Below are 21,211 nucleotides of genomic sequence, written 5' to 3'. Positions count from 1 at the left end.
CCCTCTGGCAATCGCCAGTTCTCTCTCTGTATCTATGAGTTTCTTTCTATTCTTTTTATGAGAGAGACAGAGAGCAGGACAGACAGGGGAAGATAGACAGGAAGGAAGCGAGAGGAGAAGCATCAACTCATAGTTGTGGCACTTGAGTTGTTCATTGATTGCTTTCTCATATATTCCTTGAGTGGAGGGCTCCAGTTGAGCCAGTGACCCCTTACTCAAGCCAGTGACCTTGGGCTTGAAGCCAGTGCCTTTTGGGCTCAAGGAAGTGACCATGAGGTCATGACCATGATCCCCTGCTCAAGCTGGTGACCCCATGCTCAAGCTGGTAAGCCTCTTTTCAAGCTGGTGACCTTGGGGTTTCAAACCTGGATGTTCAGCATCCCAGCCTGGTCAAGCATGAGTCTGTTTCTGTTTTGTTAGTTTATTTTGTTTACAAAATTCCACATGTAAGTGAATTCATATGGTATTTGTCTTTCTCTAACTGGCTTTTTTCACTTAACATAATACTATCAGGTCCACCATATTGTTGCAAATGGTAAAATTTCATTCTTTTCATGGTAGAGTAATATTCCACTGTATATACGTCATACAGATTTTTTATGTGTCTGGTGATGGGCACTTGGGTTGCTTCTATATCTTGGCTATTATAAATAGTGATGCATTAAGTATAGGCATATATAGATATATTCTTCTGAATTAATGATGGTTTTCTTCAGATAAATCCTCAAAAGTGGAATAAGTGGGTCATAGACAGACACAGTTTTAGTTGTTTGAGGAAACTCCAAATTGTTTTACACAGTGGCTGCACCACTAACCTGCATTTCCACCAACAGTGCTCAAGGGTTCCTATTTCTATGCATCCTCACCAACACTTGATAAGGAAACTAAGAAAACAATTTCATTTACATTTTCACCTAAAATACCTAGGAATACATTTAACCAAGGAGGCAAGATACCTGTACTCGAAAATCATAAAACAGTGAAGAAAGAAATGAAATAAGACACATATAAATGAAAGCATACACTGTGTTTGTTAATGGATAGGAAGATAACACCATTCCTCTAATAAAATGTTGATACTACCCATAAGAAAGTATAGATTCAGTGCAATCCGTGTCAAAATACCAATGGCATATTCTGTAGAACTAAAACATATAATCCAAAAAATTATATGGGATCCAAAACAAAATTCCCAAACAGCCTCAGCAATATTGAGAAAGAATAGGAAAGTTAGGAGTATCATGCTACCTGATATCAAACTATACTACAAGGCCATAGTAATCAAAACAACATGGTGCTGGCATAAAAACAGAGAGATTAATGGAACAGAATAGGGAGCCCAGAAATAAGCACATGTTTATATGGTCAATTAATATTTGACAAAGGAGGCAAGAACATACAATGGAGAAAGAAGTCTATTCACTAAATGGTGCTGGGAAAATTGAACAGACACTTGCTGAAAAACGAAACTAGATCACCTCTTTAAGCTATACTCAAAAACAAACTCAAAGTGGATTAAAAACTTGTAAGACTCAAAATCACAAAAATCCTAGAAGAAAACATAGACAGTAAAATCTCTGACATTTCTCTTAGCAATATTTTTTGGGGGAGTGGGGTCTTAAACAACAGAAATTTATTTTCTTCAATTGTGGAGTCTAGAAGTCCAAGATCAAGGTGTTGGCAAGGTTGGTTCTTTCTGAGGGAAGACTTGGTTCCAGGCCTCTCCTTGTTTTGTGGATGGCCACAATCTCCCTGTGTCTTCACATCATCTTTTCTTTTTATGTAGTGGTGTCCAAATTTCTTTTTCTTATAAGGACACCAATCATATTGGATTAGGGTCCACTCAAATGACCTCACTTTAGCTTAATTACTTCTTTTTTGAAATTACATTTAATGGGGTGGTATTGTTAAATAAGACTACATATGTTTCAGGTGAACACCTCTATAGCATTTGAACTGGTGATTGCGTTGTGTGCCCATCACCCAAAATCAAATCATTTTCTGTCATTGTATATTTGTCCCTCTTTACTCCTTTCCACCTCATCCCTCCCCCAAGTAACCATTTTACATTTATCTATGTCCATGAGTCTCAGTTTTATATCCCACCTATGAGGAATAGATATTTGTCCCTCTTTAATCCCCTCCTCCCTGCCCCTTTTCCCTAGTAACCACTTAATTTTTATCTATGTCCATGAGTCTCAGTATATTTTTTTCTGATATATCTCCTCCAGCAAGGAAAAAAATTAAAAAATAAACAAATGGTATTACAACAATAAACTAAAAATTGTTTCACAGGAAAAATAACCATAAAAAAATGAAGAGACAATCTACTCAATAGGGAAACATATTCACCAATGATACACCTAATAGGGATTAATATCCAAAATGTATAAAGAACCCATGCTACTTAACACCAAAGAAACAAATAATTCAATTAAAAAATGGGCAGAGGATCTGAATAGACTCTTTTCTAAAGAATACTTATAGAAGGAGTGACGTCACGGAAATGGCGCCGTGAGCAGCGCGTCCGACAGATCTCCCCTAAATCACAACATATTTATCAACTAGAAACAGAAAAATTTATCCTCGGAGCATTCCGGAGTTCCACACAAACTGAAAGCGAAAGGACTGTTAACACTTGAATCTGAGAGACGAGGGTGTGGAGGAAGCTACCGCAGGGACCTTCATTCAAGCCATTAGGGAGTGCGCCTGTGGTGAGTCAGCCCACACTCCGGAGCCACGAGCAGCCGCGGGTGCGCGCCCGGTCCGTTTGCAGAGCGAGCACCGCCCACACTCCGGAGCGGCGAGCAGCCGCTGGCGTGTACCCGGTCCGGTTGCAGAGCGAGCACCGCTAACGTTCCCAGCGGCCCGCGCACTGCAAGTGAGAGTCGCCAGCCACCTTGCCCAGAGCACCCCATTCGCGCGTGTGCCCTGGGCATTCCACGCGCCCAGAGCACCCTAGTGGCACGCACACCCAGGGTGCCCCATTACCCTGCGCCTGGTGCGATCCAGCCGCCAGCGGCAGGGCGAGCGGGAGAAGCACCAGGGTGGTCTTCCCTACTTGGGAGATTCTCTCCATGGGCAGGGCACCTCACCCAGCCATTCAAGCTAACGATCAAGCCTTGGGGGAGGGGCGCGCGCAGGCAGCCTAAAATACCTTTGAGAGCACAGCTGCGACCCAATCACTGAAATTAGCTTAACCCATGAAATCTGCGCACCCTCGGTTCTAATTGATAAGATCTCTCTCAGTTCAGCGATCCAAAACAAGAGGCGTGATATTTTTTAGTGCCTCTCGCTAAAGGGGCGGGGGCAACTTCTGATTGATAGAGCCTCCATATTCAGGGATAAACGCTAACAAGAAGGACTTGGCAGATAATAAGATCTATACTACACTAGTCGCAAGCAGAGGCTAGTGCCTCTTCTTCCCAGCAAAAACAGGCTACAAAGTGTGGAAAGCCTGGGTTGAGAGGTCCAACTGAATGCTAGGCGCTGAACAGTCACCTTGACAACAATTGACTCCCACCCCCGCCTGATTACACTGGAGGCCCTGACTGCCAGAGCCTTTCCCAAAGCCTTGCACTGAGTGGGGATAGAGCGGGGATTTCCCAGCTCTTTGAGCCTCTTACTCCCCAGGCAGAAGCAGTTGCAGCCTTATAGCTGGATCACCAGGCTGCTAATTCAGGAAGAGGGGACTAGGAGAGAGAATCCAGGAAAAGCAAACTCTCTCATCGTTGGACCCTGCAAACACCAACAAGCCTTGACTACCAGCAAGACTAAAGCCAATTATATGACATTGCCATAGAATCCCATCAACTGCAAATCCCTACCTAAGTGTGACACAGGGGCAGAGCCGGGGGTACAGAGTCACCGACCAGGAAGAGGGAGAGAAAAGAAAAAGGAAGAAGTTAACCTCTCAAAATCAAGAAAAATCCACAGACTTTACAACTTGTTCCACTAATTTTTTTTTTGTTGTTGTTTGTTTCTTCTATCTTATTGCCTTTTTTCCTCCACCTCGGTCCTTCTATTCTCTGCCCATCTTATGCTTCCCTTTTCTTGAACTACACTACCCATGAGTGTTACATTTTATTTCTCTTCTTCATCCTCACCCTCCTTTAAGATTATACTCCAAAACACTTAACTCTCACTCTCTCCTCTTTTGTTTTGCTTTATTGTTTTTTCTCTTCCTTTTTTTATTTCTTCCTTCGTTTTTCTCTTTTTCTTATTTTTTCCTTTCTATTCATTTTTTCTTTTCTCCTTTTACTTTCCTCCCATTTAATCCTCAATCACGAAGAAATTAGTTAATTTGGGACTCAAGGCTTTTTTTGGCTTTTTCTTTTTTGCTTTTGTTTTTGTTTTTTTCTTGTTTGTTTATTTTTGTGGCATTTTGGGTCCTCCCAACCCAAGGTCTCCATTGTATTTAGTCTTTGCTCCACTTAATACAACAGATTTTTACTTATTATTTTTATTTTTTTCTTCTTTATTATTCTTTTTTTGGTCCTTTTTTCTGGTTCCCTCTTATCCCTCTCATCATATCTCTTAGTTGACCATCACTTACAAGCAAATCATCTTATGCTTGTCTAAAATTTTCTTCCTTTTTTTTAATTTTATTTTTATTTTATTTTTTTGCATTTAGTAGGTCCCTACTCCCTTTTTTTTGCCCCTTGAACTCTTCACCCCAAATCAGGCCCTCCATTATAGGCACGATATTTCCCTGAGGAGGGTAGAGGAGGGAAAGAGAAGAAAGAAAAAAGGGGGAAATAATAAATTATTACTGTTTTTTTTTGTGGGGTGTTTTACCTTTTTTTTTTTTTACTTTTTACTCTTTATTAATTCTAATTAGTGCTATCAACAAGACCACCCTCAGATGCCAATAAGAAAGAGGAAATCGAATATTATGGATACAAAAGAAAGAGAGGTAACACAAATAGATGTGGAAAAATCTATGGAGAAAAGACTTAACATATTGGAAGCCTTGGAGCTAAATGACAGAGAATTTAAAATAGAAATCTTAAAAATACTCAGAGATATACAAGAAAACACAGAAAGGCAATATAGGGAGATCAGAAAACAACTCAATGAACACAAAGAATATATTACCAAGGAAATTGAAACTATAAAAACAAATCAAACAGAAATGAAAAACTCAATTCACGAGCTGAAAAACGAGGTAACAAGCTTAGCTAACAGAACAGCCCAGATTGAAGATAGGATTAGTGAAATAGAAGACAAACAACTTGAGGCACAACAGAGAGAAGAAGAAAGAGACTCAAAAATAATAAAAAACGAGAAAGCCCTAAAGGAATTGTCTGACTCCATCACAAAGAATAACATAAGAATAATAGGTATATCAGAGGGAGAAGAGAAAGAAAATGGAATGGAGAATATACTCAAACAAATAATAGACGAGAACTTCCCAAGCCTGTGGAAAGAACTAAAGCCTCAAATTCAAGAAGCAAACAGAACACCGAGTTTTCTTAACCCCAACAAACCCACTCCAAGGCACATCATAATAAAGATGACACAAACCAATGACAAAGAAAAAATTCTCAAGGCAGCCAGGGAAAAGAAGAGTACAACATATAAAGGAAGGCCTATTAGATTATCATCAGATTTCTCAGCAGAAACTCTACAAGCTAGAAGAGAGTGGACCACAATATTTAAAGCCCTGAAAGAAAAAAACTTTCAGCCAAGAATACTATACCCATCAAAGCTATCCTTCAAGTATGAAGGAGATATAAAAACATTCACAAATACAGAAAAGATGAGAGAATTTATCAGCAGAAAGCCCCCACTCCAGGAAATACTAAAGGGGGTTTTCCAACCAGATTCAAAGAACAAAAGAAAACAACACCACAAGTAACAGCTCCACCAAGAACACAATAAAACCAAACTTAAACTGTGACAACAAAGGAAAAAAAGGGGGGAGAGGATGGATATTAACAGTAGCAAAGGACGATGAAGTGCAGAAATACTTATAAGATAGGGTACTACAATGAATATGGTAGGTACCTTTTTCATTACTTAATGGTAACCACCCTTGAAAAAACCACCACAAAAACACTTGACTTAAAAAAGATAGCAACAGAGGAAAGAAGTATGGAACACAAACAAACAAAAACAAATGAGAGAAAAACAAAAGAGAAGAATCAAACTAGATACAAAACTAACAGAAAGCAATTTATAAAATGGCAGTAGGGAACCCACAAGTGTCAATAATTACACTAAATGTAAATGGATTAAACTTACCAATAAAAAGACACAGAGTAGCAGAATGGATTAAAAAAGAAAATCCAACTATATGCTGCCTACAAGAAACACATCTAAGCAACAAGAATAAAAACAAATTCAAAGTGAAAAGCTGGAAAACAATACTCCAAGCAAACAACACCCAAAAAAAAGCAGGTGTAGCAATACTCATATCTAATAATGCTGACTACAAGACAGAAAAAGTACTCAGAGACAAAAATGGTCATTTCATAATGATTAAGGGGAAGTTGAATCAAGAAGACATAACAATCCTTAATATATATGCACCAAACCAAGGAGCACCAAAATATATAAGACAGCTACTTATTGAACTTAAAACAAAAACTAACAAAAATACAATCATACTTGGAGACCTCAATACACCGCTGATGGCTCTAGATCGGTCATCCAAACAGAGAATCAATAAAGATATAGTGGCCTTAAATGAAATACTAGAACACCTGGATATGATAGACATCTACAGGACACTTCATCCCAAAGCGACAGAGTATACATTTTTCTCTAGTGTACATGGAACATTCTTAAGAATTGACCATATGTTGGGCCACAAAGACAATATCAGCAAATTTAGAAAAATTGAAATTGTACCAAGCATATTTTCTGATCATAAAGCCTTGAAACTAGAATTCAACTGCAAAAAAGAGGGGGAAAAACCCACAAAAATGTGGAAACTAAACAACATACTTCTAAAAAATGAATGGGTCAAAGAAGAAATAAGCGCAGAGATGAAAAGATATATACAGACAAATGAAAATGAAAATACGACATATCAGAATCTCTGGGATGCAGCAAAAGCAGTAATAAGAGGAAAGTTCATATTACTTCAGGCCTATATGAACAAACAAGAGAGAGCCGAAGTAAACCACTTAACTTCACACCTTAAGGAACTAGAAAAAGAAGAACAAAGACAACCCAAAACCAGCCGAAGAAAGGAGATAATAAAAATCAGAGCAGAAATAAATGAAATAGAGAACAGAAAAACTATAGAAAAAATCAATAAAACAAGGAGCTGGTTCTTTGAAAAGATCAACAAAATTGACAAACCCTTGGCAAGTCTCACCAAGGAAAAAAGACACAGGACTCAAATAAATAAAATCCAAAATGAAAGAGGAGAGATCACCACAGACATCATAGATATACAAAGAATTATTGTAGAATACTATGAAAAATTATATGCCACCAAATACAACAATCTAGAAGAAATGGATAAATTCCTAGAAAAATACAACCTTCCTAGACTGAGTCATGACGAAGCAGAAAGCCTAAACAGACCAATCAGCAGGGAGGAAATAGAAAAAACTATTAAAAACCTCCCCAAAAGTAAAAGTCCAGGCCCAGACGGTTATACTAGTGAATTCTATCAAACATCCAAAGAAGACTTGGTTCCTATTCTACTCAAAGTCTTCCAAAAAATTGAAGAAGAAGCAATACTTCCAAACACATTTTATGAGGCCAACATAACCCTCATACCAAAACCTGGCAAGGATGGCACAAAGAAAGAAAACTACAAACCAATATCTCTAATGAATACAGATGCTAAAATACTAAACAAAATACTGGCAAACCAAATACAACAACATATTAAAAAAATACATCATGATCAAGTGGAATTCATCCCAGAATCTCAAGGATGGTTCAACATACGTAAAACGGTTAACGTAATACACCATATCAACAAAACAAAGAACAAAAACCACATGATCTTATCAATAGATGCAGAAAAGGCTTTTGATAAAATACAACACAATTTTATGTTTAAGACACTCAACAAAATGGTTATAGAAGGAAAATATCTCAACATGATAAAGGCCATATATGATAAACCATCAGCCAACATCATATTAAACATCATAAAACTGAGGACTTTCTACCTTAAATCAGGAACAAGACACGGTTGTCCACTCTCTCCACTCTTATTTAACGTGGTGCTAGAAGTTCTGGCCAGAGCAATCAGACAAGACAAAGAAATAAAAGGCATCCATATCAGAAAAGAAGAAGTAAAGGTATCACTTTTTGCTGATGATATGATCCTATACATCGAAAACCCGAAGGACTCCACAAAAAGATTATTAGAAACAATAAACCAATACAGTAAGGTCGCAGGATACAAAATTAACATACAAAAGTCCATAGCCTTCCTATATGCCAACAATGAAATATTAGAAAACGAACTCAAAAAAATAATCCCCTTTACGATTGCAACAAAAAAATTAAAATACCTAGGAATAAACATAACAAAGAATGTAAAGGATCTATATAATGAAAATTACAAAGCATTGTCAAGGGAAATCGAAAAAGATACAATGAGATGGAAAAATATTCCTTGTTCTTGGATAGGAAGAATAAATATAATCAAAATGGCCATATTACCCAAAGCAATATACAAATTTAATGCAATTCCCATCAAAATCCCTATGAGATTTTTTAAAGAAATGGAACAAAAAATCATCAGATTTATATGGAACTATAAAAAACCCCGAATAGCCAAAACAATCCTAAGGAAAAAGAATGAAGCTGGGGGCATTACAATACCTGACTTTAAACTATATTATAGGGCCACGATAATCAAAACAGCATGGTATTGGCAGAAACATAGACACTCAGACCAATGGAACAGAATAGAAAGCCCAGAAATAAAACCACATATATATGGTCAAATAATCTTTGATAAAGGGGCCAACAACACACAACGGAGAAAAGAAAGCCTCTTCAACAAATGGTGTTGAGAAAACTGGAAAGCCACATGCAAAAGAATGAAACTCGACTACAGCCTGTCCCCGTGTACTAAAATTAATTCAAAATGGATCAAAGACCTAAATATAAGACCTGAAACAATAAAGTACATAGAAGAAGACATAGGTACTAAAATCATGGACATGGGTTTTAAAGAACATTTTATGAACTTGACTCCAATGGCAAGACAAGTGAAGGCAAAGATAAATGAATGGGACTACATCAGAATAAAAAGTTTTTGCTCAGCAAGAGAAACTGATATAAAAATAAACAGACAGCCAACTAAATGGGAAATGATATTTTCAAACAACAGCTCAGATAAGGGCCTAATATCCAAAATTTACAAAGAACTCATAAAACTCAACAACAAACAAACAAACAATCCCATAAAAAAATGGGAAGAGGACATGAATAGACACTTCTCCCAGGAAGAGATACAAATGGCCAACAGATATATGAAAAGATGCTCGGCTTCATTAGTTATTAGAGAAATGCAAATCAAAACTACAATGAGATACCACCTCACCCCTGTTAGATTAGCTATTATCAACAAGACGGGTAATAGCAAATGCTGGAGAGGCTGTGGAGAAAAAGGAACCCTCATTCACTGTTGGTGGGACTGTAAAGTAGTACAACCATTATGGAGGAAAGTATGGTGGTTCCTCAAAAAACTGCAAATAGAACTACCTTATGACCCAGCAATCCCTCTACTGGGTATATACCCCAAAACCTCAGAAACATTGATACGTGAAGACACATGTAGCCCCATGTTCATTGCAGCATTCTTCACAGTGGCCAAGACATGGAAACAACCAAAAAGCCCTTCAATAGAAGACAGGATAAAGAAGATGTGGCACGTATACACTATGGAATACTACTCAGCCATAAGAAATGATGACATCAGATCATTTACAGCAAAATGGTGGGATCTTGATAACATTATAAGGAGTGAAATAAGTAAATCAGAAAAAAACAAGAACTACATGATTCCATACACTGGTGGAACATAAAAACGAGACTAAGAGACATGGACAAGAGTGTGGTGGTTACCAGGGGTGGGGGTAGGGAGGACATGGGAGGGAGGGAGGGAGAGAGTTAGGGGCAGGGGAGGGGCACAGAGAACTAGATAGAGGGTGGCGGTGGACAATCTGACTTTGGGCGAGGGGTACGCAACATAATTTAATGACAAAATAACCTAGACATGTTTTCTTTGAATATATGTACCCTGATTTATTAATGTCATCCCATTACCATTAATAAAAATTTATTTAAAAAAAAAAGAATACTTATAGAAGGCCAATGGACATATGAAAAGATGCTCAATGTCACTAATCATCAGAATGATGTAAATTAAAACCACAATGAGATATCACCTCACACTTGCCAGAATGGCTATCATCAGTAAATACTCAAATAACAAGGGTTGGCAAGGATGACTTTTTTCTTAATTCAGGCTCTGCCCCTTACAAGATGTATAACCTTGAGAAAGTTGCTAGACCTCTCTCTGTTTTGATTTCCTCATTTGCAGAAGATGGATAATAATAGTATTCACATCATAAATTGTTGCAAGGAGTAAATAATCTATATAAGTACTTAAAATAGTGCCCAACCTATAATGAGCACTTAAAAACTGTTAATGATTAATACCTCAACACAATTAATTTGCATTGGGTTGAAGCACATGTTCATGTGGTCAAAAGTCACTTGTCCATTTGTTTAAAAATCATTTGCATTTATCTATGATCTATGTATCAATCTCTTTTGTTCATTTTTGTATTGGCTTATTATCTTATAAATTTTTTTTTTATTCAGTGAGAGGAGGGGAGGCAGAGACAGATTCCCCCATGTGCCCCAACCGGAATACAGCAGGAAAACCCACTAGGGGGCAACATTCTTCCCATCTGGAGCATTGCTCTTTTGCTCTGCAACAGAGCTCTGAGGCTGAGACCATGGAGCCATTACCAGCACCCGGGTCCAACTTGCTCCAACAGAGCCATGGCTACAGGAAGGGGAGAGAGAGAGAGAGAGAGAGAGAGAGAGAGAGAGAGTAAGAGAGAGAGAGAGAGACAAGAGGAGGGAGAGGTGGAGAAGCAGGTGGGTGAATCTCCTCTGTGCTCCTACCAGGAATCGAACCCCAGACATCCACATGCCAGGTCGACACTCTACCACTGAGCCAACCACCCAGGGCCCTATAGATTTTTATGAGCAAGATGTGTATGACTTTTCTTTCCCTGTTTTGGCATGTCTGTTTTATTAATCTCTCATAGAAAAACGTATTCATTTTATACGAAGTATGAGTACTAAAACTTGCTATGAAGAACTTTGAGTGCCTTAGCAAACTTTTTCTTGACTACTCATTCATGAATGCACCACAAACTATTCCACTCATTCTGTCACCATCTCAATGGTCATTTGTTTGGAAGACAGAAACCCCACTTTTAGGACAAAGGGCAAACTCTTTACTAAAGCACTTGTGGTTCTAATTTGCTTTAAAGGCCGAACTGCCACTCTGCCCAATGGCTCAGCCACTTCATTCCCTAGATAGGTACACAAACGTCTCTGCCACTGTTCTTGTTGCTTTCTTTACCCACAGTAACCTCCCTTCCACCCCCATTTACTTACAGGTGGGACTGCTAGGTTTTAGGACCCACCTGAAATGCCTCCTCTTGACCACGAAACCACCTCCCTCCCCTCTCCGCCACCAATCATTCACCCTCCATGCTCCCATAACACATTCTGTTCATCCTTTTACTAGATCATTATCAAAGTGCATGTCAAACCTTCTGGACCATGGTCTAGGATAAACCATGGCTTTTGTGCACTGGTGAGTCCTGAACCCTTAACATAATTTCAGGCACATAGTAAGTGCTTAAAACATGCTCAGCTACTGACTGGCTAGTGTCTAGACTATTTGTTTTATAGCTTCAAGTGGACAGCCCAGCTTTTCAGGACCTTGAAAGACATTTGTATGGATATTGTATTGTTTTTGTTTCATTATGCTTTAGTAACATGCTATCTCCTCATTAAGTGAATAGTGAGGGTAGTGTTGAAAGGTTGAGGTAAAAAGAATGGATGAACAAAAACAGGATGGAGGTAAATAAAGCAAGATTGCTATTTTAATAATACAAAATAAAACATCTCCCAGAGTGTATTTGTTTTTTCTAAGAAAGAGTGGAGGCAGTCCTGGTCCTAGCTCACAGCATGCAGTAGGAAACAAGAGTGCTCCATCTGGCACGTTCCTCACCACAGAACTTATATCAAATCCCCTAGATTTACCCTCCAGCCAGGAGCAACATCTGCTCCCATTCCTTGCCCCAAGACTCAGGCTCTTCTTAGACCCTCTGAGGTTATGAGCACATTACAGCACGGGCCATGTGGAGAAAATACCCTGCCTTTGCATGTGTTCTCAGGCAGGACGTTGCCCATCTTCTAAGTCCTCCCTCCTCTGGGAAGCCTTCCTGAGAAAAACCGATCAACTGTGATGCCTCCTGACTCTCTCTGCTGCAGAACTGAATGAATTAATATATAAGAGTATAAAGATGAACTGTTTTACGTTGTCATTGTCCTCCAACCAAAGAGCACAGGAACATGGTTGTAGTTGAACAAGTTGGGTTTGTTACTTATTTCAGTTTGGGAAAACATTCACCATGCAGAACCATGTGGTGTCTCAGTAAGAGGTGTCAGAAAGAACTCATTATAGAATTTGAGTTTCGGTTGGGTTATTTGGAGAAGTTTTGAACAAATGGGGGTTTGCTCTAGATTAGATGGGATTACCAAGCAGGGGCAATTCTGTGATGGGTAGTTCAATCAATCTTATCTATTGGAAGGGGGAACTAAAACCAGGATATAGCTATAATTGGTAAATAAGAGGTAGGCACTCATTTTAGCTAACAGAAGGAGATGTTTAATATGTTGTGACCTTGTTTTTGACTCTGCTTAACAAAATTACAAAGTGGCCTTGTGGTTTCCTTATGTCATGGTCTCAGATTGGCCTTATCTGATGTTGGTGCTCTATGTAAGGCCTGCTTCTGTGTTATAGAAGAATAAGATGTCTTAGGTGTAAGTGCCAGTTAAACTCTGAATGTCAGGAGCTTCTTTTTCTTTATTTTATTCTGAACATGCAGTCATTTCTCCCAATTAAACTGTGAGATGCTTGTTGCCTGCGATGTTGGCACTTGCTTCTCCATCCTTGGCAAGGTCTTGCATGAGGCATTGTATGTAGGTGTTGGGTAAATACTTGCTGTCTGATTGTGGATCAGGAGGGGTGGTATGGGGCTTTTAGAGACCCTCAACTCATGGCTCTTTATGTTTTGCATGGTTAATTAACCTTCTTCTTCCAAGTTTCTCCTGAAGCTGCATGTATAAGAAAGAAGCCTGTCTCAAGTTCAGATTAAAGGTCAGGAGGTTGGTTCTATTCACAACATGACATTAGAAAAGCCAGTTAGCTGCCATATACCTTTACTTCTGCATTTTAAAAAGAATGGTCTTAGATTCAATCTCTAAAGGCCTTCCCAGCTCTGACATTTGGGGATAATATGTTTCCTCTTGCATCTCTTCTGCCTTTAAAGAAAGTGGTAAAGGATGCATGGTCACACTTCATTAGAGAGTTGAATGATTGCTCAAAAATGGTGCTATAGGTGAGCTTCTAGAAACAAAAGCCTTGCCTGACCAGACAGTGGTGCAGTGGATAGAGCATCAGAGTAGGGTGCGGAGGACCCAGGTTCAAAATTCTGAGGTCACCAGCTTGAGCGTGGACTCATCTGGTTTGAGCAAGGCTCACCAGCTTGAGCCTAAGGTCACTGGCTTGAGCGAGGGCTCTCCAGGTCTGTTGTAGCTCCCTGGTCAAAACACATATGAGAAAGCAATCAACGAACAATTAAGGTGCCGCAACGAAGAATTGATGCTTCTCATCTATCTCTCTCCTTATCTGTCCCTCTCTCTGTCTCTTCTCTGTCACATACACACAACAAATCTTATAGTATGTGTCAGTATTAATTCCAAATGGATAAGGAAGGAGTTAAGCACAAACATTCAGAAAATCTTCAAAAGGAAGAAAATATAAATGTTTTTCTGGTTAAGAAAAGACTTACAAACTTACAATGATGTTAAAACCATGAAAAAGAAAATACTATTAGATATTGAAACATAAAAATGGAATACTATGTACTTAGAAATATTAACCAACTTAGAAGGCAAAAGTAAAACTAAGAAAAATATTCTCAAAAATGGTTAATATTCTAAACATAATCCTATTTCATTTAATCTATCTATCTCACTCTAATCTTGACTGAAGGCCTGACCTGTGGTGGCGCAGTGGATAAAGCATCGACCTGGAAATGCTGAGGTCACCTCTTCGAATCCCTGGGCTTGCCTGGTCAAGGCACATATGGGAGTTGATGCTTCCAGCTCCTCTCTGCCTTCTCTCTCTGTCTCTCCTCTCTGTCTCTCCCTCTCCTCTCTAAAATGAATAAATAAATAAATAAAACTATAGAAAAACTATTAGCCTGACCTGTGGTGGCGCAGTGGATAAGGCGTCAACCTGGAAACGCAGAGGTTACTGGTTCGAAACCCTGGGTTTGCCTGGTTAGGCGCATGTGGGAGTTGATGCTTACTGCTCCTCCCCAACTTCTCTCTCTCTCTCTCTCTCTCCTCTCTCTCTCTCTCTCCCCCCTCTCTATAATGAATAAATAAAAAAAAATCTTGACTGAAGAAAAGGTATGAACTCAGCCAAGGAGGAAGGATGTAACTCCATATAGCTGGGAACAACTGATTTCTCCAAAATGAAAATAAATTATTTCCTCTGAAGGCCTGTTTTGGGCCACGGACCCGTTTAGTGTCAGACACAAGAACATCTCTGCAATAGATCAAGAACAGAAAATTATTATTGACATAATAACCCCTAATATGTATATAGAATTTCATAGTGTGTATAGGACTTTTTCAGAATTATCTTATTTGATTCTCAGAGATAGGTAATCATTACTTTTTCAGATGGGTGATAAAACTAAGGCCTGGATATGATAAGTAGCTTTCCCAAGATCTCATCAGGGGGCAAATGTTAAAGCCAACTCTAGATCTCAGATTGAGATTCTGCCTTCGTTTTGCTGTCTCTATAGTAACGATTTGGATTACAGATTTTTGACATTGCCTCCCATCTTTAAACCAGTGATTTATGACTTCATGCTCCATTCTTGAGGTGGGACCAGAAGAAGAAAAAAAACATTGAAATGTGAAAATCCATTTGATTTTCAATGTGAAATCTATCTTGATAGAATTATATTGGTATTATAAAATAATATTTGGATATTACACTTATCTAAATTTTATACATAATTATATACATTTCTTTCTCAAAAAAAATTTAGTGTTATAAAATGTTTTTTTTACAGAATGAATATAAAATAATTTTTCTATAATTTTCAGAATTGCTTACACTTGAGGTCTTGATTACCGGAATCTTAACATCAACAATCTTGTACTGTTGCCTCAGAAACATCTAGAAAGCCCGCTCTTTTCATGTGGATCATGATTAGCACTTAGAAGATAACCTAATCCAGGGGTCCCCAAACTAAGGCCCACAAGCCACATGCAGCCCCTGAGGCCATTTATTCAGGCCCTGCCGCACTTCCGGAAGGGGCACCTCTTTCATTGGTGGTCAGTGAGAGGAGCACATTGACCATCTCATTAGCCAAAAGCAGGCCCATAGTTCCCATTGAAATACTGGTCAGTTTATTGATTTAAATTTACTTGTTCTTTATTTTAAATATTGTATTTCTTCCCATTTTGTTTTTTACTTTAAAATAAGATATGTGCAGTGTGCATAGGAATTTGTTTATAGTTTTTTTATAGTCCAGCCCTCCAATGGTCTGAGGGACAGTGAACTGGCCCCTGTGTAAAAAGTTTGGGGACCCCTGACCTGATCCTTTAAAATAGTGGTCCCCAAACCCCAGGCCACAGACCGGTACCGGTCCGTGGGCCATTTGTACCGGTTCGCAGAGAAAAAATAAGTAACTTACATTATTTCCGTTTTATTTATATTTAAGTCTGAATGACGTTTAATTTTTTAAAAATGACCGGATTCCCTCTGTTACATCATCTGAGACTCACTCTTGAAGCTTGTCTCGGTCACATGATACATTTATCCATCCCACCCTAAAGGCCGGTCCGTGAAAATATTTTCTGACAATAAACGGGTCCGTGGCCCAAAACAGGTTGGGGACGACTGCTTTAAAAGACATGTATCTTTTAAAAATAAAAATAAAAATAAAAATAAAAATAAAAGACATGTGTCTTTTTTATTCCTTCTTTAGAGGTTTGAAGTGAATGTCAGGTTTATTACCTACCTTCCAGGTCCTGCCATTTACCACTGCAATACACAGTTCTGAATGCATCTATTTCAATTATATTATTTTCCAAGTAGCTTTAACCACATTATAGGTCCAAGTTAGTCTCTCTTTTTTCGGGAGGGGAGTGTTACTGCTGCTGAGGTCTGGGCCACAAAGCATTTTTATGATTCTTTCCCTACTCACCTGAACGATTAGCACATGAAAATAATAATAATAATAATAATAATAATATGGAGGCACCCTGGACCTCTCAGTTCATATGGCCCAGGGTGCCTCCATATTAGACTACTATAGTTTTTCAGACAATCGCAAAATTAAAAGGGCAGGACTTGTGTGTACCTGAAGGCAGCTCAGGACCCAAAAGCCTCAAAGAAAAGAGAGGCAGTTCTAAGCCATCCTGGAACTGAAGGGCTTTGGTCATTTATTGGACATATGACATGTCAATCTTCGCTTCTCAGCCAGTGAGCTTGTGACCAAAGTGTATGGCCCCCTGTTGCCTCTTTGCCCCTGCCCTAGTGGTCCCTGGGCTTCTTCAGGCACCACCTGAGACTATTGTCCCTTCTAAGACTCCGTCCACCTCACATCCGGGTCCACGGTCCGCAGTCTCCTCCCAGTAGCCACCATCTTGGCCTTTGACGCCATAGCCTGATCCCGTCTAGGTTGAGGTATTTCCTGGAGCCATGTCTGACTCTGGTGATAGAAACCTGGCCCCCGGTGTTCAGGAGAGCTCCATGGATGAGGCGGGAGCCGGGGTCTGGGAAGCTGGAGATGAGGGGGCGGTGATTCAAGACCTGGAGCTCCACGGGGAAAATGTAGCCGGGCTGGAGGTAGTAGGAAGGGCTATCAGGGGCCTGGGGGAGGAAGCCGCAGCAGTGGAAGTCCCAGAGGGCAGGGTCAGCGAGGATTCTGACATCAGGGCAGCTGACGAGGGGGAGGACAACATGGAGCAGAACTGGAATGTGCCGGAAGCCGCCCGCCAGTTGCCTAGGGAGGGTTTTCACAACTTTTTCATGGACGCGGTGAGCAGGTCGCTGAACCGCATATACCACAATGACCACATCCTTGAGCGACCTCGCGACCGCCGCAGAACGGTCCCGGCCAGACCTCATCTGTCCGGCATCCCTGGCCAGGCCCACCAGTGCACCAGAGAAGGGGCTGCAGTCTTGGTGCCTGAGGGCCCTGGAGATAGAGCCACAGGCTCTGGAGAGGGTGCCCTGGCCCTGGAGCCCGAGGACCAGCCCCAGGCCAGGGAGGAGCCCACGCAGGAGTCTGAAGCCCTGGAAGGTGAGCATCACGCAGAAAAGGCATCAGGATTGTGAGGCCCCAGGGCCAGGGAAGCCCCAAGGCCTGTAGGCACAGCTGGCGCCCTGGCTGGCCATGTGCACCAGGGGGGTTGGGGCCCTGAACACACTACAGCAGCGGTTCTCAACCTGTGGGTCGCCGGGGTCGCCTAAAGCCATCGGAAAATTCATAATGCATATCAGGTATTTACATTCCAAATCATAAGTGTAGCAAAATTACAGTTATGAAGCAGCCACCAAAATTATTTTTTGGTTTGGGGTCACCACAACATGAGGAACAGTATTGCGGGGTCACGGCATTAGAAAGGTTGAGAACCACTGCACTACAGGCCTTGTGGAAGAGAAGCCCAACTTCATAACGACCTCCCCCACCTTGAGAAAAAATACCTTGCTCTCTCCCAACCTGCACTAAGCAACCTGAGCTCCTCAGTGCAGGGCACAGCCTATCAGCGAATGTCCGAACGGCCCAGGGGAAGGTTTCAGGAGTGAGCAGGCAGGACATGGTGGGGAACCCAAAGGAGAGGAAAAAGCCAATGTCATGTCTCCTGTTTGCTTCATGGCTGCCAAAAGTATCAAGAGCCTTAAAAAGTCAACCCGCAAACATTACGAACTGATAGGGAGACTTTGAAAAAAAAATTTTTAATGTGTATGTGTGTGTGTGTGTGTGTGTGTGTGTGTGTATGTATGTATGTATGTATATATATATCCCCCCATGGGGTTGAGGACCAACTGAACTTCACCATAGAATTTGTCAGTGAAGGAAACAATATTTTCACAAGAAAGTTCTGACCAAACCCTATGAATGCCCTAGACCCCGATGATTCTGATCCCTTCTCTGATGGGCCAGCAGGCATCAGCAGCACAGCTTTACTAGGGAAATCAGGTCACTACGAAAACAATCGAGCAGCAGCAATGAGGGGCCGCAGGAGTGTTGCATCAACCAGTAGGAAGGTGCCTAGCTGTTCTTTTCCTGGTTACTTCCATTGTCTTGCTTCACTTGCGGGTTGAGTGCTGGATGTCCCCATTTCTTATAACTTGGGATTTCTTTCTGTGAATGTCTGGTCCCAAAGTTTGTCTTATTCTTAACTAAAGGAACAAGTAAATATCAATGTGAAAACGCTGAGGAAGAAGCCCAAGATGCTGAAAGGAAGGAAGAAGAAGAGGAGTTTAACAAGAAAGAAGAAGGACCCCAAAGCGACATGGACTCAGCAGAGAACAGCCCCGGAAAATCCAGGTATCTGTGTGTAGCTTTGGGTATCACCCGACCATTCCTGGCATTTACCTGTTACCAACAGCTTTAGTTATTTTAATTTCCCCAGTAAATTAAGAAAAAAGGTCTGTTTAAAACTAGTTTAAAATTTCAATTTTATCTTCTTGGCATGTTAACATTATACTCATATACCTAGTAATATAACATGTATTATGTACTGAAATATATATACTTCATGGCTACTCATTAGTTCTTATGAGGCCCTCTGTCCTTCCTGTAAAGACTACTAACAAATGAGAACTGTGTCAATACCTAAGACCAGTAGTTATTTTAAAACATTACTAGATGCAGAAGCTCAGGTCGCTGGGCTCTGCCCTAGTTGGGCCTTCATTATTTAGCCACAGAAATACAGTGTCCTGTACTAATTAGGAGACAAGGAATACTTACAAATAAGAAAATGTTAAAAAAAAAAAAAAAGAAAGTGTTACTAATTTCTGGAAGGACCACATTTTTTCCTTTTCTGTTTTTCATGTTGTATGTTTATTTAAATCTATTTACCGTACTTGGGCAACATGCTTCCTAGGCCCCAGAAGAAGTATTTGCACTAAGAGTAGAAGAAAATAATTTGGATTAAGAGCTTTCTAAGGCCCCTTTTAAATCTGGCCCTCTATAATTCTAAAATGATTGGCTTTTAGGGACTCCAGTTGCTGTGTTCTAAAATATTACAATGTCAGAATACCAGAATTATTATTAATGCTTTGTATTTACTGAATGCTCAATTCGACATTTTCTTCATTCTCACATCATCAGGTCTCTGCTATAGTATTATTTTTCTTCTTTTTATAAAATTTATTTTTAATTGATTGTGTTGACATGTTTTCAAGTGTCCCACTCAATATACCACCTATACACCACATTATGCCCCTCATACCCCTGCAAAGTCTCTTTCCACCCCTCATTCCCTCTTTTTACCCCTACCCCCTCCATCCCCTTTTTCCCTCTGTTGCTAGGTAGAACCACATTTAATAACTAATACGTAAACGTTTGTTTGGTTGTAGGTTTTTGTATTTTATATGACAGTCAAAAGAAAAGAAACTTAGTCATAGCATGATTGTTTATCACTGAATGAGTAGTTAAGTATCAAGGCCTATCTTATTTTTGAATATATGTAAATGATTGACATTTCTTTTTTTTACACTTTCACAGCTGCATATTTTGTAACAGCCTCTCCTATGAGATATATGGAATACTAAGGGTCTGGGAGGGTAAGAGTATCACTTGTAGAATGAACACAAGCTATTAAGGTGGAGAGATTTGTTTAAATCCCAGAACGGCTTCTCAAGGAAAAGAAGCATCTTGAGAAAGTATTTATGGTGTTAGGTAGGCAAGAGGGAGACAGGGTTTGTATGATCACGTGACTGAAGCCATCAGTTACAGGAACACCCTATATTCCAGAATACTGGTTATGATTATTGGACATTTGGTCCATATCAAAAGATCCTTGATGTTTAAATTCCACTCTCCTGCAATATTTGAACTCTGACCCCTCTACCTAATCCAATGTGCCATTACCAGTTATGCTACCAAGGCAAGAAGGGTTATTATTGGTGGTACAGTCACAATACAATTATTGGGACAATAAAACAAGGTAGTAATTTTTTATGTATTAATTCTGTAATCCAGAAGTGTAAATCAACATTATGGGCTCTTTGAACTAAGGATGTTTTGTAAGCATGGGCATTTTAGATGGGACTAATTATCAGGGACCTTTTAGTGTGGACCAAATGTCTCAACGGATCTTTTGGACAGGACTGAATGTCCTGAAGGCAGGCTACCAGAGGGAAATGTGCCATTCTTCTCTACTTGTTGAGATATAGCACACAAATGCAGGTGATACACATAGGGCTATTAGATTTAGAAAGTCATTGGAGCTGGTTAATGCTGTATTAATTGTATATTTTCTCTCATTTCATCCTGCAGTTTGAAGGAATAGAAAGAAGACAGAGAAAGAAGAAACTGTTGTTCATTCTTTTAAATTTTTCATTTTCATAAGTCCATGGGAATTTTAATAAATACTGATATCATTCCAAAGTTCACCACTCAAACAATGATATTCAATGATATATTTCATTTCTTATAGTTATATTCTACAGTGTTTCTTTTAGTTAACAATAAGTTAGTTTTTAATTAAACTGAAAAGCAGGCTGATTTTATTTGGATGATCCTGACTCAAATCTCCCACTTACCTTTGTTTTGAAGGAAATCACTTTCCACTATCTTGTAAGCCTGTATAAGTTATTTTATGGCATCCCAAAATAAACTAATATGTCAAGTTCAAAGCAATTTTTTTTGTG

At 39.6% G+C, this 21,211-nt stretch overlaps 1 protein-coding gene across 1 annotated transcript; it reads left to right on the top strand.

The window, feature by feature from the left end:
* The first annotated feature begins 17,026 nt into the window (after nucleotides 1-17,026).
* LOC136317611 (cancer/testis antigen family 47 member C1-like) lies at nucleotides 17,027-17,665 on the top strand. Its single transcript, XM_066250440.1, has one exon. It carries the CDS (start codon nucleotides 17,027-17,029, stop codon nucleotides 17,663-17,665), a length of 639 nt encoding a protein of 212 aa, XP_066106537.1.
* The last annotated feature ends 3,546 nt before the right edge of the window (nucleotides 17,666-21,211 follow it).

Source organism: Saccopteryx bilineata, chromosome X, assembly GCF_036850765.1.
Source record: "Saccopteryx bilineata isolate mSacBil1 chromosome X, mSacBil1_pri_phased_curated, whole genome shotgun sequence".
In the NCBI taxonomy this organism is placed as follows: domain Eukaryota; kingdom Metazoa; phylum Chordata; class Mammalia; order Chiroptera; family Emballonuridae; genus Saccopteryx; species Saccopteryx bilineata.
This window is presented reverse-complemented; position numbering and strand designations above follow the sequence as displayed.